We start from the raw sequence: 21,353 nt of genomic DNA, 5'->3' as shown, positions 1-21,353 counted from the left end.
TCTTCTACAGTCAAGTTTTCAGATTTTTACTGCAAAACAAAACAAAAAATAAAACTAGTGTCTCCATTATACCTCTGTGCTGTTAGCACTGTAACAGCTTCAAACCTAACCTGCAGTCTGTATGCTGGGCCTTCGTAAGAAGACAGGAGAGGAAAAAATAAAAATCTGAATGAACCCACACTACATATATACATTTCCCAGATTAGGACTGTGACTATCCCAGCCTTAACCAGACTAATAATTACACTTGCTCATACAGCAGAGCTCCATTTTCCCCACTAAAGAACCACAAACGAAACAAAATTTAATTTCATCAAGCCACGACTTTATTTCCATCTTGGGTATAAATTGTATAAATGAGTTTGGATTAAATCAGCAACCTTTCGTCAACTCTTCGTCGACAGGGTCCCCATTACATTGTCAACTCCTGCAAAGCAGCAAAAGCAAAAGTCAGTGGATGTGTAAATATTAGCTGATATAATTTTAAAGCTTTGCTCTCTTCTCAGGACAGAAATATTGGCTTCATATGAATCAGAAGAACGAAAGTCACTGTGTTAAATCATCACTTAAGAGCGCTGGAGAGTAAAGTGTTTAAATTGTTGATAGATAGTCAAAATCTCACCATGATGGCATTGACGATGTCGTTGTTGTTATTTTTCAGGGCCCGAACAGCCTTCGCCCTCGACACGTTGGCTTGTGACATGACGAGTTCGATGTCCTTGACCTCAACTCCGGTCTCATCAACCTATGAAAATAATCAATGCAAACATTAATCATCTCTCCAACACAAAGCCATGCCCATCTTCATTTGACTAAACTGCATCTCACCTCTTCTTCTTCGCTTTCCTCCTGTACTGTTGGCGTCTGTGTGTTTTCCTGGACGTTTGATACAGTTTCTCCCGGTACCTTGAATTTTTCTGCAGCGGCCAGCTGGGCTTGCTGGGAAAGATCTTCAATCTGAGGAAAGCAGTGAGGAAGTTAAGAGGTCAGCACATCATTTAGCAAAAATATTTAGCTTATGAATGCGGTGATGAAGTCCATTTGCCTGCATTACACAAAGCTAAGACTACACACACTCAGCAGCTCTACTGACAAACCCTGACAACTGGTATTGTTGTTGGCGCGTTACCTTAGCTTCCCCGAAGACGATGTATGTATCTGATGCAGGGCTCTTGTAGACATCTGGTTTGGTGATGACGAACAAGATGTTCTTTGACTTGCGAATGGTGACCCTAGTGACTCCTGTTACCTGCCTGAGACCAAGCTTTGACATTGCCTGAAAGAAATGGAAGTAAATTTATCAAATCTAATCTTTAGACGTACAGAATGTTTATAGAGCACTGAGTGAACTGGGACTGTTACCTTTCGTGCCTTCTTTTCACTGCGGCTCTGTTTGGCTTTGCTGACAGGTTCCTCATCTATTTCGGCAGCTGCTGCAAGCTAAAGTAGAATTTACATTAAGTGTTTTACACCAACGAGTAAATGCAGAATCAGCGATTAGATACGTTTTATATTCATCTCTTCTCAGGACAGAAAGGCTGGCTTCAGTAGGTTCAGAAGAACGAAAGTCACTGTGTAAATCATCAGTGAAGAGTCAATGACGGACACCTATACCAGTGAACACAATAAACCAGACTCAAGTCTCACCTGAGCTTGCTGTGTCTGTGTCTGTGCAGAGTCCTGTTCCTCCAGCTCAGGGACTGAGTCGTCGCTGTCCGACTCAGTGCCGGATCCTGTAGAGACCAACAGAAAAACTGTCACAATGTGCCACTTAGGTTACATGTGTACACCTGAAAGTTAATCTGAAGGTAAGCTGCACCAATATTGTGGAACAAAGTACTTCGATTCAAAACAGCACATTTTCTGTCATCTTATTACCATTATAGTAATTTTCCTCAGGACTTTGAGAACATAATCTCTTTCCAGCCAAAAAAGCCATTTCCAAACTTGATCAGACAACACATGATAATACCAGCATTGACCTGCACTACATTTTAAACAAACAGTAACCAATAGAACTAATGCATTCCAAAACCAGGAGCACACTTGCCAAAATCTAATAGCATCTTATATTTTAGCATCTATAGGAGATATATTTATTTCGCAAGCTAACCTTTGTAAGAGAAAAGCATATTTAAGCATCCGAACATCTTTCAGAACGCTAACAGATAGAGGGGGGGGGGGGGGGGGGGGGGGGGGGAGAAACCCCAAAACAAACAGACGGCACAAGAGGAGAGAAAGGAGGAAATACCATTATTGTTCTTGTCGTTCACAGGCTCCATCTTGGCTGGGGTTTTAGCAGGTGTGGGGACAGGCTTAGGTGGCGAGACAGGTTGAGGAGGAGTTGAAGTAATTAACTCAACCTCAGGTTTAACAGGGGCAGGTTTTGCAACTGCCTCAGCAAACGTGAGTTTACGGGGAGCTGGGTTAGGAACAGCAGGCTCAACTGGAGTGGGCTTTAAGGGAGCAGGTGAAGGGTCTGCAACTGGTTTTACAGGTTTAGCAACCTCAGCTGATGCTGCACTAACATCCACCACTTTGGCTGGCTTGACATCTTCAGCTGGCTTATGTGCTGCAGCTGTCATGTTAACATCAGCAGGGGCAGACATGACCTCTGCGTTTGGCTTTGCAGCCTTAGGAGCTGCAGTTTTAATCTCTTCAGCTTGTTTAGGAACCTTGTTGGGGCCAGATTTGGCCTCAGCCACTGGCTTAGGTGTCTTCTTGGAGGCACATTTGGCTGCCTTAGTGGCCTCAGTGGTTGTAGAGTTGGCTTCAAACAGTGGCTTAACGGTCTCTGAAGGAGCAGGTTTGGCTTCAGCTGCTGGCTTAGCAGTCTGTGGAGGAGCCGGTTTGGCCTCGGCCGCTGGCTTAGCAGTCTGTGGAGGAGCCGGTTTGGCCTCGGCCGCTGCCTTCGCAGTCTCTGAGGGAGCCGGTTTGGCCTCGGCCGCTGCCTTCGCAGTCTCTGAGGGAGCCGGTTTGGCCTCGGCCGCTGCCTTCGCAGTCTCTGAGGGAGCCGGTTTGGCCTCGGCCGCTGCCTTCGCAGTCTCTGAGGGAGCCGGTTTGGCCTCGGCCGCTGCCTTCGCAGTCTCTGAGGGAGCCGGTTTGGCCTCGGCCGCTGCCTTCGCAGTCTCTGAGGGAGCCGGTTTGGCCTCGGCCGCTGCCTTTGCAGTCTCTGAGGGAGCCGGTTTGGCCTCGGCCGCTGCCTTCGCAGTCTCTGAGGGAGCCGGTTTGGCCTCGGCCGCTGCCTTCGCAAGTGGTTTAGCTACATTTGGGGCTTTGTCGACAGTTGCTGGCTTACTGGCCTCTATGGGAGCAGGTTTGGCCTCAGCTGTCTGCTTAGCAGTCTCAGTAGGCACAAGTTTGGCCTCAGCTACTGGCTTAGTTTCTGCAGGAGCAGGTTTTTCCTTGGCAGGTGGTTTAGTTCTATTAGAAGCTTTGTCAGCAGCCTCAGCAGAAGCAGTTTTGGCCCCAGGAGCTGGCTTAGCAGCCTGGGTAGGAGCAGGCTTGCTTGGGGTTTCCACCACAACCTCCTCAACTTTGCCAGGGTTTGCTGGTTTAGTCTTGGAACCTGCTTTAGGAGCTTTGACAGGAGCTGGTTTAGCAACATCATCAGCTACAGCTGATATTTCAGAAGACACCTTAGCAACTTCAGTGGGAGCTGATTTTACTGGGGCTGCTTCAGCAACCTTAACAGGCTTTGGCTTGTCTGCCTTTGGTTTAACTGGTGTCTTTGTAGCCTCTACAGGAGCAGAACTGCAGCTCTCAGCATTAGGCTTAGGAGATGTAGCAGGCTTTGTACCTTGTTTCTCAACAGGAGATGCACAAGCTGGCATTTTAACTGGTTTCTCAGGTGGGATAAGGGGAGGGAGCTCATCGTCAACAGATGCAATAAGTGGAGCATTTTTCAACGAGGTTGCTTTAACATCAGCTGACTTAGGAGGACTAGAGGCAATAGTATCTGAAAATGATACTGGTGCTGCAACAGCAGGCTTTGAGGTAACTTTAAAAGCAGGTGGCACTGCACCAGCCTTTGTCGCACCTGGTGATGGGGTTTTTGTCTCACTCAGGGCAGGTTTAGCATCATCAGCTACATTATGCTTGAGGCTAGGCTCTGTTGGCTTTTCATCAACTCCTGTGGCCTTGCACTCGGGGACAGGAGCAGGCACAAATGCCTCTCCCTTTTTAGCCTTACCCTGTTTGCCAGCCTTGACAACTTTTGGGCCTGAACGGTTACCCTGATTAGCAGAGGAGCTGCCAGGTGAGGCAGCAAGGGGAGATGGCAAAGGTGACAATGGAGTAGAGGAGGGAGTTGATTTTGGCGAGGTAGGAGAGGACGAAGAGACAGACATAGAGGAACGCTTTCTTCTGCCAGGGACAGCCTTTGGGGCAGAGGCACCCTGTGCACTCTTGGCATTTTTGCCTTTGGGCTTAGCAGGGCCTGAAGATGCCTCAGGTTGCTTGGAGGAAGCTGGGGCAGGAGGTGTAGCTGAACAAAAAAAGATTCAAGTTTTTCTTTTGTTTTGATATTGGAGGTCTTTCTCATGCGGGTTAAATCAAGACCCAATCTTCTGGCTTATGGTTAGGAAAAAAAGCATACCTCCCTTGAGTTGGATGCAAACAGCCACTCAATGTACAAGACACTTTAACTTCCACACTGAAAAACTATTTAGTGTAGACGCACATTTTACGAAATCACGCAACACAAACACAGCACCAATGAACTGGTACATCCAGTAAAAGCAAACACCAGGCAAAACAAACTAACCCAATTCAATTACATCCAAGTTTTTATTGAAATGGGTCATAATTATGCATTCGATTTACCATAATTTTTAAAAAACTACACTTTAGGCAAACAAATGTGTAAAAAGTCATGTAAGGATGGTAAAAAAGGACATTACACTGCATCAAAACAAGTCAAAGAATAACTACACTTTATGTCAATTATGATATACTTCCATAAAATTTAAACTCTCCCTTAAAAAAAAGCCAGCAGCCTCAAGCAACTTGGCACCTTAGTGTTAAATGTCATCATGACCACATGCTGAATAGAAACAAGCCAACAAGATGTATTGAAAAGGTGGGGACCAAATAAATCATAAATAAACAAGAGGTGTTTAATGTGATTCTGGTTTCACAGAACATAAACCAACCTGAAAGGTGGCGGGTGGAAACAGGTTGGGCTTCAGATTTAGCGGCATCCATTGACTGAATGACCTCAGACAGAAGTATTACAGGCTCCGTCTTGTCAACGTTTTCATTTTGAGTATCCATGGTGACGTTCACGTCACCAGCATCTACTCCATCTTGAGCTGCATCCAAGCACATATTCTTTAAACCTTCTACCACAGTCTCTGCGTCATCGCTGGCCTTCCCATCTTCAGAAGTACAAAGCTTTGGATCAGCTGAGGTTTTTCCTCCAGGTACTCCTGACTGTTCTTCAGAAGTCAGCATAACCTCTTGGGTGGTCAATTCTTCGGCTGAAATGAAGAACTGATTTTCCTCTCCAGCAATAACTGCTCCTTCACAAATATGCAGCTCTGAAGAAACACTCACAGCCTCAGCAGATTGCAAAGACTCATTGAGAGGTGCCAAACCAGCTGAAGCTCCTGCTACTTCAGCAGTGAGCCCTTGCTGAGACAAAGGTATTGGGTTCAACCCACTTGCTTCCATTTCCCTGGTCACTTCTTGGTTTGCAGCTACACCATTTGCTTGGTCACAGGTAGCCTGACTGCGAGCTTCTTCTGCAGAAGCGCTCTCTTTAGCTTGAGCAGAGGTTTCTGGGGGGTTCTCCAGTGGGATTGCCTTGCTCGCAGTGGAAACAGCTATCACAGGAGGAAATTCATTCAATACTAAGAACATTGTGACGGGGTGTAGGGCATTCACCGTGATGACTTGAGGACCAAGACTACGAGCTTCAACACGACAAGGAAAAAAAAATAAAATAAAATTGTGCTCCACACGTGAAGAAGAATTTGTGTATGTGAGAAAGTTGCAGCAATGCAGGAATCAGCCCAGTTTTTTGTTGTTAAATATGCTCCCAAAATCCCCCCAAAACAAAACTGTGCTCAAGTCCTAAAATACGTGCAGTGTCCAAATGTGACAGGAAACAGCAGCATGTCAATTCAAAGTGTAAGACTCGATATACAGGACTGCACTTAGAAACCGCTGAACGAGATCACTTCACTGCTTCAGTAGCATTTCTTGACTAAATCAAAAGTACTCTTATACCAAGAGGAGATCAGTACAGGCAGCATTAGCAGATCTACAGGCAACATTACTATGAAATGTGTCTCTGTTAATTACCTCACAGCTTTTATCTTGAACAATATCCAGAACTCACCCAGTCTAAAGCTTCAGCCACTACACCTTTCCAGTCAAAGGTTAATTTGTGTTCCTATGAACGTCACATTGCTCCCTCTAGTCTAGAGCTGGGCGATAGAACGATAACGATATGTATCGCGATATAACTTTTACGCGATAGAGAAATTAAGCTATCGCGATAGACCTCGCCACTCTTGTCCTCTTTAAAAAAAAAAAAAAAAAAAAAAAAAAAAAAAAAGAACAGCCAATCCAAACTAAGTAGCGCAGAGCCGAACCAATCACAGCCGCAGCGTCACGTCGCGTGACTTGTTACGTACAGCACAAGTGCCAAGCCGCACGTGTGTTTGTTTGGGAAGCAGCCAGCGGGTAATGGAGGAAATGAGTGTGCCGACTAGAAAAATCAACCGAGCGTGACCGAAGAGAAAACAGATGATGGTTCCAACGCCGGAGAGATTGTCGAACGGAAGAGCCATAGAAGTTCCGTAGTGTGAAGGTATTTCGGCTATTTCAAGTCTGACAAAAAACAGAGTAGCGTGCACTGTAAATTGTGCCGAAAGCAAGTCTGGAAATACAATAAACTGGTGCATGCGTCACACTGTGCGCCACGTTATTGTTTCGGTGAAATGAATTTCTACAATACTGTTAATTCTACTCTCTGCAGTGTTTAAATGCTTACATATACACACAGTTACTGTCCGTCCACACATACGACTCGGTTCTGCTTCTATGCCGCAGCTTTGTTTACTTTTTCCCACCGAGGCTTCTAGACTTCTGATTGGCCAACATTTCTGCACGGTTAGGAATCTAGCGCCACCTGCTGCTTTGGCATGTTCATAGCAGCGTTTTCCTTCATTTCTGCCTTTATGTGTGGACGGGATTATTTTTTAAAACAAACGGAAAATCTCCGTTTTCAAAAATACCCGTGTACGCGTGGACGTAGCCTCAGTCTCTGACTGGAATTGCTAATTCGTCATTCGGCTTTTGTCAGACTAAAGTAACTGTTAAAACTGTTTGAAAAGCTAATCTATACAACAAGGAGAGATTGAGAATTTCCTTTTAGTTCTCAGTTTATTTGATATTGACAAAAGTTAGTCAGTTTTGTCTGTTCTTCTGTAAAACAAACTAAGATTTATTTTTAGAATTAATATTTTGTTTCTAAGTGGAATTGACAATTTAGTCTGTTTCGTTTGTTCTATTTTGAAACTTAAACGCTTTAGCGGCTGCCTTTTGTGTAGTTTGCAATATTTGCCTTTATTTATCTGAAAAAGTCTCATGTTCCTTAACTCATTCACTGCCATTGACGTCTATAGACGTCAATTACGTTTTTCAATGGGAGGGGCTAGAATACAACCTCGGGCAGCTTGTCAGTGAATTTTATTTTTTCATATATTTGTAAATAAATTGTTTTGATAAAACATAACCTTTCTCAGTGTCATTTCTGTTTTATAGAAGTGAAAAACTATTTTATATGTTAGAGGTGTCACAAAGCAAGAAATATTAGTGTCAAAGGCACTTTTCTGCTTGAAATGTATTTTTCACAAAAAGCTCGTTTTCTCCCTTTTTTTGGTCAAAACAGGCATTTTTGGTGGAACCCACCTCTCTTCTACAGCTGATTACTAAAGAATGGAAAATGGTAGAAACAAGCTTTTTTTTGGATGAAAGAAGAGAGTCTGTTCTTCATTTTGGTAGGTTCAGCGTTTATATGATCATAACACACAGTTTTCTGTGGCTCTTCAAAAATGAGTAAAAATGCTCAAAAACCCTGGCAGTGGGGAGTTACCTGATTTGAAAATGGCTGGCAGTGAATGAGTTAAGTACATCTATCCTGTTGAACTTATTATGGGAAATAAATATTTAAATAAAAACAAGCTGCTGATTATTTCACATTTTACTTGTGAGCAACGGCACATTTAAATCTTACAAATATAGTTATTTGGCTTATATCGTGATAGATATCGTTATCGCCTGAAATGAAAAAAAAACATATCGTGATATGAAAAAAATCTCATATCGCCCAGCTCTACTCTAGTCCAAACTGATCATGGGAGTACAATAAGACTGCAGTGCAGCATCTGCCATCACTCTGTTGTCTTAAATCTGCATGTTCAAAGTTCAAATAAATGCACAAAGCTACCTTTGCTACTCTTAGTCCTTCACCAATATCCAATTACATGGATAAAGAGAGTAAACAACAAATACAACCACTATGAAAATTACAATTCTGTATTTTACATAGTGTCCAACAAAAGTTACCAGCAGGCTTAAAGTTAAAAATAAAGTAGTATTCGTTTGAATTTGTCACAATGAGATGGCTTTATTTTTAAATGTATAACTTTGGAACATATTTCAGATCAATATATTTTAAGCTTTGAGCACCCTATCAACATATGTTCAGTCATTTCATGTCATCTGACTAAATGCTTTCAGTAAAACCAAGTCTGATTTCCCTATAAAAACAAACTTACAACAACACCAGATAACTATAATTGCCTTTCCTCCCTTTTCTGGTGAAAATGGCTTTGTGCAGGGGTGTCCGGCTCCAGTCCTCGAGAGCTACTGTCCTGCAGCTTTTAGATGCATCCTTGTTCCAACACACCTGCAGCAAATGAATGGCTTGCTACCGGGTCTGTTCCAAACATGATGGCATGCTCAAGAGGTAACCGAACCATGTGATTCAGCGGTGTTGGAGTAGGGATGCATCTAAAAGCTGCAGGACAGTAGCTCTTGAGGACTGGAGTTGGACATCCCTGGCTTGGTATAACGCATACAGACTAACTTTCAAAATTATTTTAGTGTAATTTGTAGTAGTGCACTGAATCCCCTCTGTAGTGAGTGACTGCACTGCATAACATTGCATGGCCATCACGAATTAAACCGGTCTGTTCATGGTGGACTACAGTTTCAGTCCTTTTGTCCTACTAAGTTTATATGTTTTATAATACCACCAAACAGACTTATTGCCATCATTAAGGTCTGTGCTGTACTGTCAGGGTTTTTCAGACTTTAAAACTGGCCTTTTTAAGTCCAAGTCAAATTTCTGAGCCTTTTTCTTCAATTTAATGCATGAGGCACATTCTTTGAGGCCAAGCTCTGTTTGATATGTGGCAAAAACTCTGCAGGAAAAGCTTACATTTTTTTCCACCAAAAACCACTCTGTCTTCCACAATAAAACCACTGGGACAGATAAAAACATTTTCCAAGTGGGGCTTAATTTACTCAAGCATATAATGCACTGTTGTTTATCAAATTGCTGCAAACAACAGGAAATTGCATAGACTTTTGTTAAGGCAACAGACTCATTCGTTTAAACTGCAGATTAAACAACGTACTATTGCTGCAGACAACCTGCCCTAAACAAGTATAACATGTGCTTAAAAGCACAGTTTTCTTCAACGAAAATAGATGGTTTATAAAGTGCTGCTAAAGCAAAATTGTAATGTCACATGAAAATAATTACACAACACACAATGCCACTACTTTGTCACACCTAGTTGGTTTTCAAGGCATTCATCATGCACATGGAAAACCACACTTAACACCATGCATTGTGTCCCAAATCCAGCTATCAGTGCAAGTCACCACACGCATTTGTGAGCCTGTGTTTAAATGAAAGAAAGGGGTCCTGGATTAGCGTTTACTGCCGCAAATCCCCTCAGTGTGGGCATACATTCTGCTCCAAACACACGTATTATTAACTGTGTTTTAGGGCCGGACGTCCCCAACACACAGCTGGTGAGTCACCTGTTACGTCAAGTCAGGGTCCTGCCAGCCGAGTTAACTCCCTAAACCCCGAGCCTCTCATCCAGAACCCCACTCTAATATGCAGCACTGCATGCAGGTTGTGAGAAAGCCAAAAATATACGAACCAGTCTCGACTTGAGGCTGCTGCATCTCCTGTTCGGTGACTGGGACCGTTTCTGTGGCTTCACCAGGCATAGTTGCTGCGGAGAAAAATAAGGATTAGATATTTAGTTAGTTACATAAGTCGGGACATATGAGCTCCCCAACATAAGTGACTGTTAATACACCGACTTGAAGTTGTCATAACTAGCTGAATAGGCCATAATGAACCCATGCTTTAGCCCACAGGCTTAGTGTTAGCTCAAGTTAGCCTCAGCATGGGGAAGCTCGCTGCTAATAACCCAGTCTACCGCATTTTTCTCCAAATTCATCCTCTTTAAAGTGACCTACTTGTTGTCACTCAAATATCTCCCTCATCTCAGGCCACCTAACTCACTGCGGCCCTGACAAGGTGTGAGCGGACTGCAAGACATCATGCTCCCCCATTTTGAGCCGGTAATCAGCGGCACAACGACACATTTATCACCGAGTAGAGAGCCCACACAACGGTAATAGTTGTACGGATATAATGACTCTACATTCAATAAACACGCCAACCCTTTGATTCAGGTGGGAATGAGTAAAAAACAGCTGGATGATGTTGGATTATCAGCGGAGACACTCACCGACTCAGGACGTTATATCCAAGATGGCTGTGAGAGAGAACTTCTGACCTCCGCCTCACGATAATATCCGCTTCAGCCACAATTTCTACTTCCGGGTTATTTAAAGGCAAAGGCCTCGTTTGTTTAGCTTTATCCTACCGCGAAACACAGGAATACAAACAAAACTCAAAGCTTAATGTAATAACATTTCCAATAGTACTATAGTGAAAGAGGAAAGAATTCTATTCTCTGAAATTAAATCAATAAATTTAAGTCACAAATACCCAAATATTCCCTCAGATTGTCAGGTCTCAAAAAATGAAAAATAAAAGAAGAAAAAATGCTTTGGGCTTATACAGTTTTACAACAGTAAAAATGTTTGGGTCTTCATTTATTTATTTATTGTCCCCCATGGGACAAAGAATATCCCTTTATGGCATATTGGTGCAGCTGAAGGCAAAATAAAAAATAAAAAAATAGAAGGGCTGTGTTTAGGTGCTGGAAAAATTAAAAACTTTTGAGATTAAAGTAATAGATTTTTGAAGAAAAAAAACTTGGTTAGAAACAAAATGGCCAACACCTGCCAAAACTGAAGGCAAAGATATATTTGAAAATATACATATTTTGAAAAAACATAACATGTCAAAACAGAGAAAAACCTGGAAAATCATATTTTCCATGGAGTTTCAGTTTTTGAAGGATGAAAATTAATTTGAAAAGAAATGTGTTGTAGTAAAATAATGTTAGAACATGAAACAGAAATCATAACATACCTAAATCTCGCATTGCAGTATAATTCATGCATGTAACTCGCAAGGAAGGAACAGTAAACATTCAGATTGAATGGACTCACAGGAACTGCTGAAACTCTCATTACATGGACTAGATAGTTACAGATGTTATCATTAAAGCCTATAACCTGAATATTACAGATTTGAGGCAGAGTCCCTGCTTACACATCAACAGGACTCCTCATCTTTAAGCTTCAATGGATTAAGTGAATCATGTGAGAAACCCTTTAAAAAAAAAAAAATTAAATAAAGGAAGACAAAGTGTTTGCAAGAGTAGAAATACTGAATTTATTCATCACAAATACAGCCAACAATTAGACAAATAAAACTTTACTGTGAAATTTTATGGTAAAAAATCAGGGATTTATTAAGCATTTTATTAAATGTTTTATCAGCGAGTCTTTTATTACAAAGCATAATAAAACAGATTCTGGCGAAATTAATGTGTAGTAGAAAAATGGCACCAAAAACACCACAAAGCATAATTAGCAACATTAGCCAACAGGACGTTGTTCTGAGGTGTCACCTTCTGATGATCCAGTTCAGAATTCTTTCTGAAGATCTGAAGGAGAAAAAAAGGAAGAAAAGCAAAATGATTAAAAGTTGCTGTAAATTTTCTGTTTAATCTATTAAAAAAAAAAAGAAAAAGAAAAAGAAAGAAACCTACCACTGTTTCTGAGACGCTCTCCTTTCCATGAACGAGCCATTCCATCCAGAAACTGGTCAAAGTATTTTATGTACTTCGCCAGGCTGGTTCTTTTGTAATCTGAGACGAAATGTAGTAAAAGTAGCATTAGCTGAAACACTCAGATAAATCAAAGATATGTTTAAATATTTACACTATATGAATATAGTAACAATAAAGTTACTATATAAAGTTCCAATTTTGGGGGGGAACTTTATACTCCAATGCACCAGTCATTCATTCAGGTGTACATAGATTTTGAAAAGTTGTGACTGAATGCAGTTTCTAGTGAAATTAGTCACAAGTTTGCTTTTTAATTGCTTTGGTTGCTAGAAGATTATGCAGTCATGTATAGTTAACATGGGAGACACCGACTTGTCTGCACTTACACTCAACTATTTGCAGTGAAATTGTGAAAAATGCGATGTAAACCAGACATGGAGAATGATCACCTTCAGAGTAAAAGTTCCACCATTTGAGATATGTTGTGTTACAGCAGTTAGGCACAACTTTTAATTTAAAGGCAAAATGTACATAAATAGTATTAACTTTGCTACCCAAAATGTACATTTTTATCCAGATGACAACATTTCATATGCCACTAGCTCTTCCCTTGATCTGGTCCTTCAACATCTTTTGGCTGTTTTTGATGCATTTCATAATTCTGCAACAGCAAGCAATTATGCAAACAATAGGTGATCTTATAGCAACCACAACAATCATAAGATTTTGGATGAAGCACGCCCTTTGCAAACAATCTCGCCTAGCAACAGCCAGCAACCTTCAGCAACCATGTGCCACTTTGCAGGGGAATTGAAAGTTTTTGGATCGCTTACTAGTGACTAGGCCTGTACGTCTTAGCCAATTATGTGTAACGAGCATTTTTTAGAGTGCCGATGATTATTTTACATCACATGATCTTTACACTCAGAAAAAACCATCATGCCATTAAGAAGACCCTAGCCCCCAAAACACCTTATGTCAGCCCATTTAAAGGCCTGAAGATTTCAGTTTTATGTGCTGTCCAGGTGTATTTTAGGTAAAAGTTTCAGGTAGATCTTTGCATTTTTCTTTCCCCCAGCACCTCTGCTCTTGCGCTTCTCTATTGCATCTTTCTCGTCTGCCTTCTCCTTCGCATCCTCCAATTTCTCTTTCTCTTCGCCTGGCCTGGGCCGATCCAACTCCTCACAGATCAGACTACAACAAGATAAAACAAAAGTCTTCATGAGGATCACTCACATGCTGCAGACAACAGAGCACCAAACATTAAATTGTTACCTGATCGTGGGCACAGAAAAGGGATCAAATTTGTCTAATTCACTGACATCTATGGGAACAGAAATGCGGCCTGGACAGAGAGAGAGAGAGGACACAGTTTTATACACTCATACTTAAGTCAGATTAAATCAACCTGGTGACAAAGAAAAAAGATCCAAGGTCCTCTGAGTTTGGAGGTATATCAATAAAAAGCCTTTAATATTACACAGCTGACATTTCAGGAATAAAAACCTTGATATGAATGACAGAATATCATTTAACAGAATGAAGAAGCCAATATTTTATATAAATCCAGTGTAAGCTTTTATTATTTATGTTATTATTTTCATTCATTTAAAAACAGAATTTTATATTTACTTGGGTTATCTTTGTCTAATATCAAAATGTATCTGATTATCTGAAACATTTAAGTCTGACAAATATGCAAAAATATAGGAAACAAGCAAGTAACTGTATTTTTGTCTTCTTGTTTACAATCATGTACATGTACAGTATGACTCTTGACTCCAAGGAGCACCTTTGCCCAAAAAGTGTGATACAATATTACTAGCATGTACTCTTAGCAAAGGCCCAGACATTTCCAGTACAAGCCTCTTTAAAGTATGCTCACCTGTTTTGGGGTGTACACTGAAAGGACTCTTCAGCAGATGGTTCACACCTTTGCTGACGTTGGCGTCGAGCCGTGGGTAACAATACTGCAGCATGATTTCGTTTTCAAAGTACTGGCCCTTCTTTGCAGTGCTCTTCAAGGAGACAGATTGTAAGACCATAAGCCCTTCTGTTCTAATGTGTAAAACAATGTAAAAACTGTGAGCGAAGTTACCAACCTGTTTCCTTAAAGCCTCTTCCTTAATCAGTTTCCAACGTTTCTCAGGCTTCTTCTCCTTTTCGAACTCCTGCTGTAGGTAGCTTCTGGCATGTAATATATAAAGTCAAGTCACTTTCAACAAGATCTTTGAACTCTTTGCCAACAAATGTCTATAGGTCCAATCAATTACTTTATGCGGCAAATATGCGGTAAACTAAGAAAAGGATATCCTCAGGAACGAGTGCCAGCACTTTTTCTACAGACTCCTTGCTTCCCATCAGGTCCTGGTCATGTAGTGCATATCGGCTAAAGTATTCCTTTACCACTTCCAGAGACTTGCTGTGAAAAAGAATCACAATTTTAAAAAGCACAGAGTGCACTGTACCCAAGTGTGTGTAACCAGTGATCCCTGTATGCAGGCATGGTGATCACTGTGCTCACAACTGCACCCAAGCACAGAAATCCAGGACAGCTGTCTCAGTGAAAGTAATTAGCAAATTCACAAGGCAAACAAGAACACAGTGTGTCACTGCTTACAAAAATGGTCCTAATTAAAAATGATGCCCAGAGATTGTGTTGATGAAAGAGAGACAAAGCAAGAGAAATACTGAAAAATAAATGGGTACAATCTTACTGGAACACAGACACAGACTATAAAAGACAAACACCAAAATGTATCAAACAGTTACCTGATAAAAGGGTGAATTGGTTCAGTCAGCACTACTTTCTTTATGGTTTCATCACCACCCTACAAAACATCACATTTTTAAAATCAAACATTGCAGGCCATTTGAGGAAGATACATTTCACTAATATGCTGCTCATGAAACAAGACAAGACAACAGTCTGATTAACAATCAAATCAGAGTCTTAAGACTGTGCAGATGTAAGGAAAACAGTCACATCTTTTAACTCAATAAGTACCATATTACAGAGTTCATCCACATTTCTCAGGGTCAAATTCAAGCACTTTTTAAGCACTTTCAAGGTCCACTTTCAAGCTTTTCCAGCACATTACCCATAAAAAGAATGCATGTTTCACTTAGCATTTAGGGTACAAACTCAAAAAACGCATTTCTCTTAAAAATTAAGATTTACAAATGTGAACAAATCAACTTGTTAGAGATATTCTCCACTTGAAAAGAAAAAAAACATCAATCCCATAAAACAAGAAAACTGCGCCAAACACCACAATAATACACAGCAAGGCCAAATTAATAAGTCTTCTCATCAGATATTGACTCTTCTTTAGTATGTGGCACAAAAAAATAGGAGACAGATGTTTGTTTGTTTTTAACTAGTTAATCACCCACGCCCCCAAAAATGGGGGCAAAAGGAAGATTACCTTTAATCTGTTATAACACGAGGTCAGAAATATAAGTGCCGACAAGAGTAGTGTCCACAGAAACCTCGGAATCTCAACTAAAATCTCATATAAACCATTTCTACAAACACCAAACATTTTAGAGCAGTTACGTCACCATGAATCTGGACAGGTAATATCCATATTTTGATTTATGATTTTCTAGAGTTAAATGTGAACCAAAGCATATTTTCAAAGGTGTTACATGCTATAAAATACTTTTAAAAATTAGGCGAGGGATATAAAAAAAATCAAATTTTTCTATGTTTGAGTCACAGCGACGTTGACATAGTAACATCTGCAGTAATATTTACACGTCTGATGACATCTCACAAGTGTTACCTTTATTTTTGATACCAAGACTATTTACACAGACTCTGTAACAGCAGAGAAATACTCCATTTATTTTGGTCATTTCATTTTCGAGCAGAAAGCTCAGAAAACCCCTGAGGGCCTAACAGGTTAAAGTTAATTCCCAACAAAACCAACTTTAAGTTGTTTAACTACATTGTCTGTATTACTGTAAAAGTCATAAATGATCACCTTTAAATTGTTTGTGCTAATAACACCATTTACAATAAGACAGGCATGGAGCACTGACTGGGAGAGGCTTTGAACAGATGACATAGTTCGATTCAACATATAAGACTTTAAGAATGCACAAGCATCTACCTAAAATCTATTTATTTAGTCTATCATCTGTGATATTATTAGGTACAATTATAATGAGCCCCACTGAGCTTGAAGCCATTTATAATTTATAACAATAATCAGATTTTGAATGAAAGCGAGGGAACTTGGGTAGCACAAAAAAGAGGCTATTCTTTGTGCCCATGTAGATCAGTCCCTCTTATTACCATTATTTCTTTAAGCCTTAAGTTGGCTAGTTAAGTATCGGACTAATGTTTAAAGCTTTTACTTGAGTGAAGTAACTTACATTACTGCTACTGCTAAGTAATGTTAGCCAAATTCACAGCATATTCTATAAATCACCATGTCATAACTAACTGCTATAATAGCGCTGCCGTACTAGCACGATCGGATATCGTCGTGTTGGTGTTGTTCACAGATCATCATACTAAATGTTGTTCCAGGCTCAACATTGCAAATGACCAATCAGAATGTTGTGACGTCATACTTTTGCGACTTCGGGAAAAACCGCCGTAAAACAAAAAACTGTACTTAAGCTGCGAGAAACCGCCTCTGTCCGCCGATCAACGGACCCTGACCCTAACCCTTTAATAAACGGTAAGCAAAACTGATATTGTCCTTGCAACATTGGAATTTCATAAATGCACGAATGGCTTGGCGCGCAAAAGAATAACGTCACAACAATGTGATCGGTCACTTGCAATGTTGAACCTGGAACAACATTTTCATGATGATCTGGGAACAACACCAACACGACAATATCAGATCATCCGCCGTGCACCCATCACATTCAGTGCATTTCAATCATTTCTCCAGCAAGTTTGATAGCTAGCAAAATAATAATAGTTTTAAAAATTTGCACGTGTTATGTACACATTCTCAAAAATGATTTACTAGGACTCACCTATCATGTGACTCGAGAGCGCAAAGTCTACCATTGTCATTTCCATCAAACACTCATTAAAACGGCAATCTCCAGGCATGTTAGCGCACGCACCCCCGAGGGGCGGGTCACACATTGAAACAGACTGACATGCAGAGGTGCTACGCAGCTCAGTCGGAGAAATTTTGCTTTTAGAATTTGCGACTCATTTTCTTTCTCTATCTGATAAGAAAACTATTCAGTCAGATAGTTATTTGTGGTGAATGAAATACAGTTTCAAGCACTTTTAAGCACCACATCTGAAATTCAAGCACTTTTCAAACCTTGAAAAGACAATATTAAAATTCAAGCATTTTCGAGGATTTCAAGTACCCGTACGAACCCTGGTATTAGTCTCTTTTTAATAATGCTCTTTTTATTTTGTTTTAAGAGTCTTAATATTTGTACTTCATGTCTGTCTATCACATGCTGTTCTAGCTGTTGTGTGGTCTGTTCTATGAATCCACATGAAGCACATTGTAATGGAGGTGCGACACTTTGTTTAATTATAATAATCATAGTTCACCTTATTATAGTAGTCTTATTTGGTCTGGCAGGAAAAGTAGCTTTTGGTGGTTTATGAGCAATGCATCAATTGACTGACTTTTCTCTAACTGCGTTACATTCAAATTATGTTTTAGCAATCCCAACCTGTCCACTGTGGTTATATCCAATAACATCTGTTAATTACAGTTTCTAAAAAAAAGAAACAAAAAACTTGAATTGATTAGGTTTGGAAGTAGAAAGTACTTACAAAGGACTTCTATTAAAAGTTGAAGTACTCGTACCTTGACCAGGCTGAGGTATTCTGTCACAGCAGAGCGTGCTGCTACAGACAGTTTCCGGGCAGCTTCATCACACACCCAACAATGTACTCCTCTTCTGCCAGAATAAACCCACAGACGGTGCTGGAAACCAAAGTCATCTGGAAGTAACACAAAAACCAGCACATGCTTGATGAGAATTTCAACAAAAATCCACACAAGCTGTCACCTGGCACTGAATCTGTGATGACCAAACCTTGAAGAGCTCTATCCAGGATACGGATGGCGATGGTCATTAAGGTCCAGCACTTGGAGCAGATGTCAGCAGCACTAAAATGACAGTTTTAAAGTGTTATGTGGGCGATGAAACGGTCAGGATATTCTGCGACAGGAAATAAATACATAATTCACCTACCTGCAGCAGCTTCGGACGTCATCATAATCTGTCATATCGATATCAAACACAAGCTCCTTCTCCAGAGCCTGGAAGGTCCCCGACTTCACAGTGTTGTGTTGACTTGGCTGTGGGCAACAAAGGGAGACAAACATACTCCATACATATGTCTGCTGTGATGCACAAACTCTGTAAGGTGTGGAAAATTACCCTGTGGCTGTACACTGCTCCCACGTCGATCTTGTAGGGGTTCATCTTCTGCATTTCTTTCTCCAGCTCATTCTGCATGCTGAACGACTGGTAGCGTACATAGATGTCATCTTTCAGGGTAAACGAGAACTCGCGATTTTGAAAGTAGTTTTTCTGCACTGAGATTGTACAAGAAAAACAAAAACAAATAACACAACAAGACACACACACATTAGTCCTGTATTTGGGCATTTTTAACTCTTTGTCTAACTCTTAATAGTTTTACATGTCAGCATCACAGAGCAGTGGATCCTGGCTAAATTGTGAACTGCACTTTTACGGTTTCATTTATAAGCAAATGTTACAGAATCAGAATCAGAATACTTTATTAATCCCGAAGGAAATTAGGGTACAGTACTGCATCCATCCAAGTCAGTAGATGTAATACAAAATAAATGTCTGTGAATGAGAGGGAGACAGGTGTAACAGTGAAGCTGCAAGGAGGAGCAGTAGTAAAGGTGGATATATTTATACATCTGCAGTTACAATAATGGCTAGTGCACAACAGAGGTCAAGAAGAGAGTGCCGGCATGGAAGTGACAGAAGGATAGCAGCAAGAGTGAAAGGGAAGGTCTGCTAAATGGTAGTGAGATCTGTTGTATGAATTGGAGACAGGGGCACTGTCAAAAAGTAAGGAGGTTGATCCAGAGGTGGCAGAGATGAAGATTCTCAGGTTTTTATTGAGAGTGACCAGGAGACAAAGAGAGCCGAGATGGACGTATGCACAGAAGGGACAGTGAATGTACTGGGAAAAGGATTTTGAATATGGAGGTGACAAGCAGGAGGAAAAGAGGAAGACCACTGTGCAGCTTCGTAGATGTACTGAAGGAGGACATGCAGAGGGCTGGTGTGACAGAGGAGGATGTCAGGGACAGGGTATTATGGAGGAAGAGGATCCACTTTGGTGTTAAATGGCATAAAAATCAATAAAAGTGATGAATGCTCACATTTTTCTGCAGATCAGCCGTGTGTCTAATGCAATGTTTATGCTGGATAAATGATAACTTGCTGAAAACGTGAATTATTTTAAAACACTTCGAACAAAACAAACATTTGTTTCATAACTGGCTAGAGGCTTATTTTAAACACGAGTATCTGACCAGAATTTCAGCATCCCTGTTAAATAACAGCATTACTATAGATTCATAGGGATACATAAATACAAAATCATTCTACTTTTTACTGATGAATGTAGAGGCGTTAATATCAAGCTAGAATGGTTGAATAGGATGACTTACTTAAGTTGGAAGAAAGTCAAATCCAGAATAATTCTACCATTTTAGTGCCTAACAAAACACGTAACTTCCTACATAACACAACACAGATCAACGTCCACAGTTATTTAGCCGCATTTATGCTAGGTTTCCATGCCTGTGTACTCACCTCCTCCGTAGCTCAGCCAGCGGTAATACTGGGAGAATGGGAAAAGCCGCCGGTAGTACAGCGGTAAAAGGTCCGGCAGAGAAGCCGGATCATAGTCTGATGATGGCATAATATGGTAGCAAAAATTAGCTTTGGATGTAAAGATACGGTAAAATATTGTCAAGACGCTAGCTACACTGTGACAGCTCACTGTGTTGTTTTACACCGAGGGTAGCGCGGGAAAACTCTCAAGCAACGGACAAAACCAATGACACAAGGTTAGGACAGTGACATCACCACAACCCGGAAGTTGAAAGGCAAAAAATATATTTTCCGTCACCCGTTTCCCTTTTAGGCCATAAAAAATCAACGAGGACAAAATCATCCAGGGTAATCAGAATTTTTTAAACTATTGCTGCATCGAAACGTTTCTATAACACTGACAATGGCTTTCCTTCTTTCTTTCTTATGGTTTTACTTAACCTTGTAATATTAGTCCTAGAAGCTTACAAAAGGCGGACGTGACGCCAATGAAGAGAGGTTGATGGGACATGTAGTCGTTTGGCAGCAATAACTACAAAATACAATATGACAAAATAAAAAAGCTGTGGTAAACATTATAAATTAATTATTTAAAAAATAAAGTAGCTCAATGAGTAAACATGAAAACAAAAAACAAAGAGCACAGAATATAATACAATAAAGTGGTTTTTGGTAAAGTAGCTCCATAAATTACTATATTATTGTAAATCCATCCAACCATTGCTCTCACTTCATCCCTCCTCCAGTTTTGCTTTTTGCTTTTGTCCTTGATACTACCAGTAGCATGAGATGGTACCTGGAGCCCATTCAAGTCACACATGTGACACGCTCTTCCAGGTTAGAACATGCAGACACGCTGCAAGGTTTGCTGTGTGGCATAGCATCAGGCCCTTACATCCTTCAGTGGATGTTGGGAGACCCAGCATTGATACAAATGTCCCTTTCATTTGCACCAACACAGCTGAAATGGTTTCATGATGGTTTATGCTTCTGGGCCTGGGGGCCTGAGCAAAGGAAACAAAAAGACTGGAGTCTGAGATGCGACATGATGGGGCATAGGACAAAACAAACAACTAATTAGAAACTGAAAGCAAACAAACGAAAATGGGGGAGGGGGGGATTGAATTGATTTAATACTATCAATTCAATTTTTCCTAAACTGCACTTTGTGCTGTACATCCCTAGAGGGCAGTACAGTCTCATGACAATAATTTGAACTTTCCCACATTAATCCACATTTCAGGAAATTTGTTTTCTTTTAGTAGTTTTCATCAT

At 40.5% G+C, this 21,353-nt stretch overlaps 2 protein-coding genes and 2 non-coding genes across 4 annotated transcripts; all 4 read right to left on the bottom strand.

Moving 5' to 3' along the window:
- Nucleotides 1-303: 303 nt before the first annotated feature.
- naca (nascent polypeptide associated complex subunit alpha) lies at nt 304-10,916 on the bottom strand. The gene is made up of 9 exons (XM_085259736.1): nt 10,791-10,916; nt 10,191-10,265; nt 2,252-4,486; nt 1,648-1,733; nt 1,363-1,440; nt 1,130-1,276; nt 829-957; nt 623-745; nt 304-427 (listed from the first exon to the last, which is right to left on the bottom strand). Exons 2-9 carry the CDS (start codon nt 10,258-10,260, stop codon nt 413-415), a joined length of 2,883 nt encoding a protein of 960 aa, XP_085115862.1. The 5' UTR covers nt 10,261-10,265; nt 10,791-10,916; the 3' UTR covers nt 304-412.
- On the bottom strand, nt 498-572 carry LOC146550790 (small nucleolar RNA SNORD59). Its single transcript, XR_014890312.1, has one exon. It is a non-coding gene; the product is annotated as a small nucleolar RNA SNORD59 (small nucleolar RNA).
- LOC146550789 (small nucleolar RNA SNORD59) lies at nt 1,520-1,593 on the bottom strand. The gene has a single exon (XR_014890311.1). It is a non-coding gene; the product is annotated as a small nucleolar RNA SNORD59 (small nucleolar RNA).
- A 928-nt stretch (nt 10,917-11,844) lies between the features above and the next one.
- prim1 (DNA primase subunit 1) lies at nt 11,845-20,291 on the bottom strand. Its single transcript, XM_085260670.1, has 13 exons — nt 20,058-20,291; nt 18,636-18,793; nt 18,447-18,553; nt 18,288-18,361; nt 18,056-18,192; nt 15,021-15,079; nt 14,561-14,670; nt 14,351-14,442; nt 14,134-14,266; nt 13,524-13,593; nt 13,330-13,442; nt 12,228-12,326; nt 11,845-12,122 (listed from the first exon to the last, which is right to left on the bottom strand). The coding sequence occupies exons 1-13, from the start codon at nt 20,164-20,166 to the stop codon at nt 12,103-12,105; spliced, it is 1,281 nt and encodes a 426-aa protein (XP_085116796.1). The 5' UTR covers nt 20,167-20,291; the 3' UTR covers nt 11,845-12,102.
- Nucleotides 20,292-21,353: the final 1,062 nt, after the last annotated feature.

Source organism: Mchenga conophoros, linkage group LG20, assembly GCF_057382185.1.
Source record: "Mchenga conophoros isolate Kocher_MC1m ecotype Shallow Benthic linkage group LG20, M_conophoros_male_GT1.1, whole genome shotgun sequence".
Taxonomy (NCBI): domain Eukaryota; kingdom Metazoa; phylum Chordata; class Actinopteri; order Cichliformes; family Cichlidae; genus Mchenga; species Mchenga conophoros.
Note: the sequence above shows the minus strand (reverse complement) of the source record. Positions and strands in the feature narration are given on the sequence as shown.

What these genes read in the sequence shown, in the direction of transcription:
- naca (XM_085259736.1), bottom strand. Translation starts at nt 10,260, where the DNA reads ATGCCTGGTGAAGCCACAGAAACGGTCCCAGTCACCGAACAGGAGATG. An exon ending in GAACGACAAGAACAATAATG is followed by an intron (nt 1,734 to 2,251) that starts GTATTTCCTCCT and finishes TGGTCTCTACAG; the next exon opens with GATCCGGCACTGAGTCGGAC. An exon ending in AGGAAAGCGAAGAAGAAGAG is followed by an intron (nt 746 to 828) that starts GTGAGATGCAGT and finishes TTATTTTCATAG; the next exon opens with GTTGATGAGACCGGAGTTGA.
- prim1 (XM_085260670.1), bottom strand. Translation starts at nt 20,166, where the DNA reads ATGCCATCATCAGACTATGATCCGGCTTCTCTGCCGGACCTTTTACCG. An exon ending in AGAGAAGCGCAAGAGCAGAG is followed by an intron (nt 12,327 to 13,329) that starts GTGCTGGGGGAA and finishes ATTTCGTCTCAG; the next exon opens with ATTACAAAAGAACCAGCCTG. An exon ending in AGAGCGTCTCAGAAACAGTG is followed by an intron (nt 12,123 to 12,227) that starts GTAGGTTTCTTT and finishes TTTCTCCTTCAG; the next exon opens with ATCTTCAGAAAGAATTCTGA.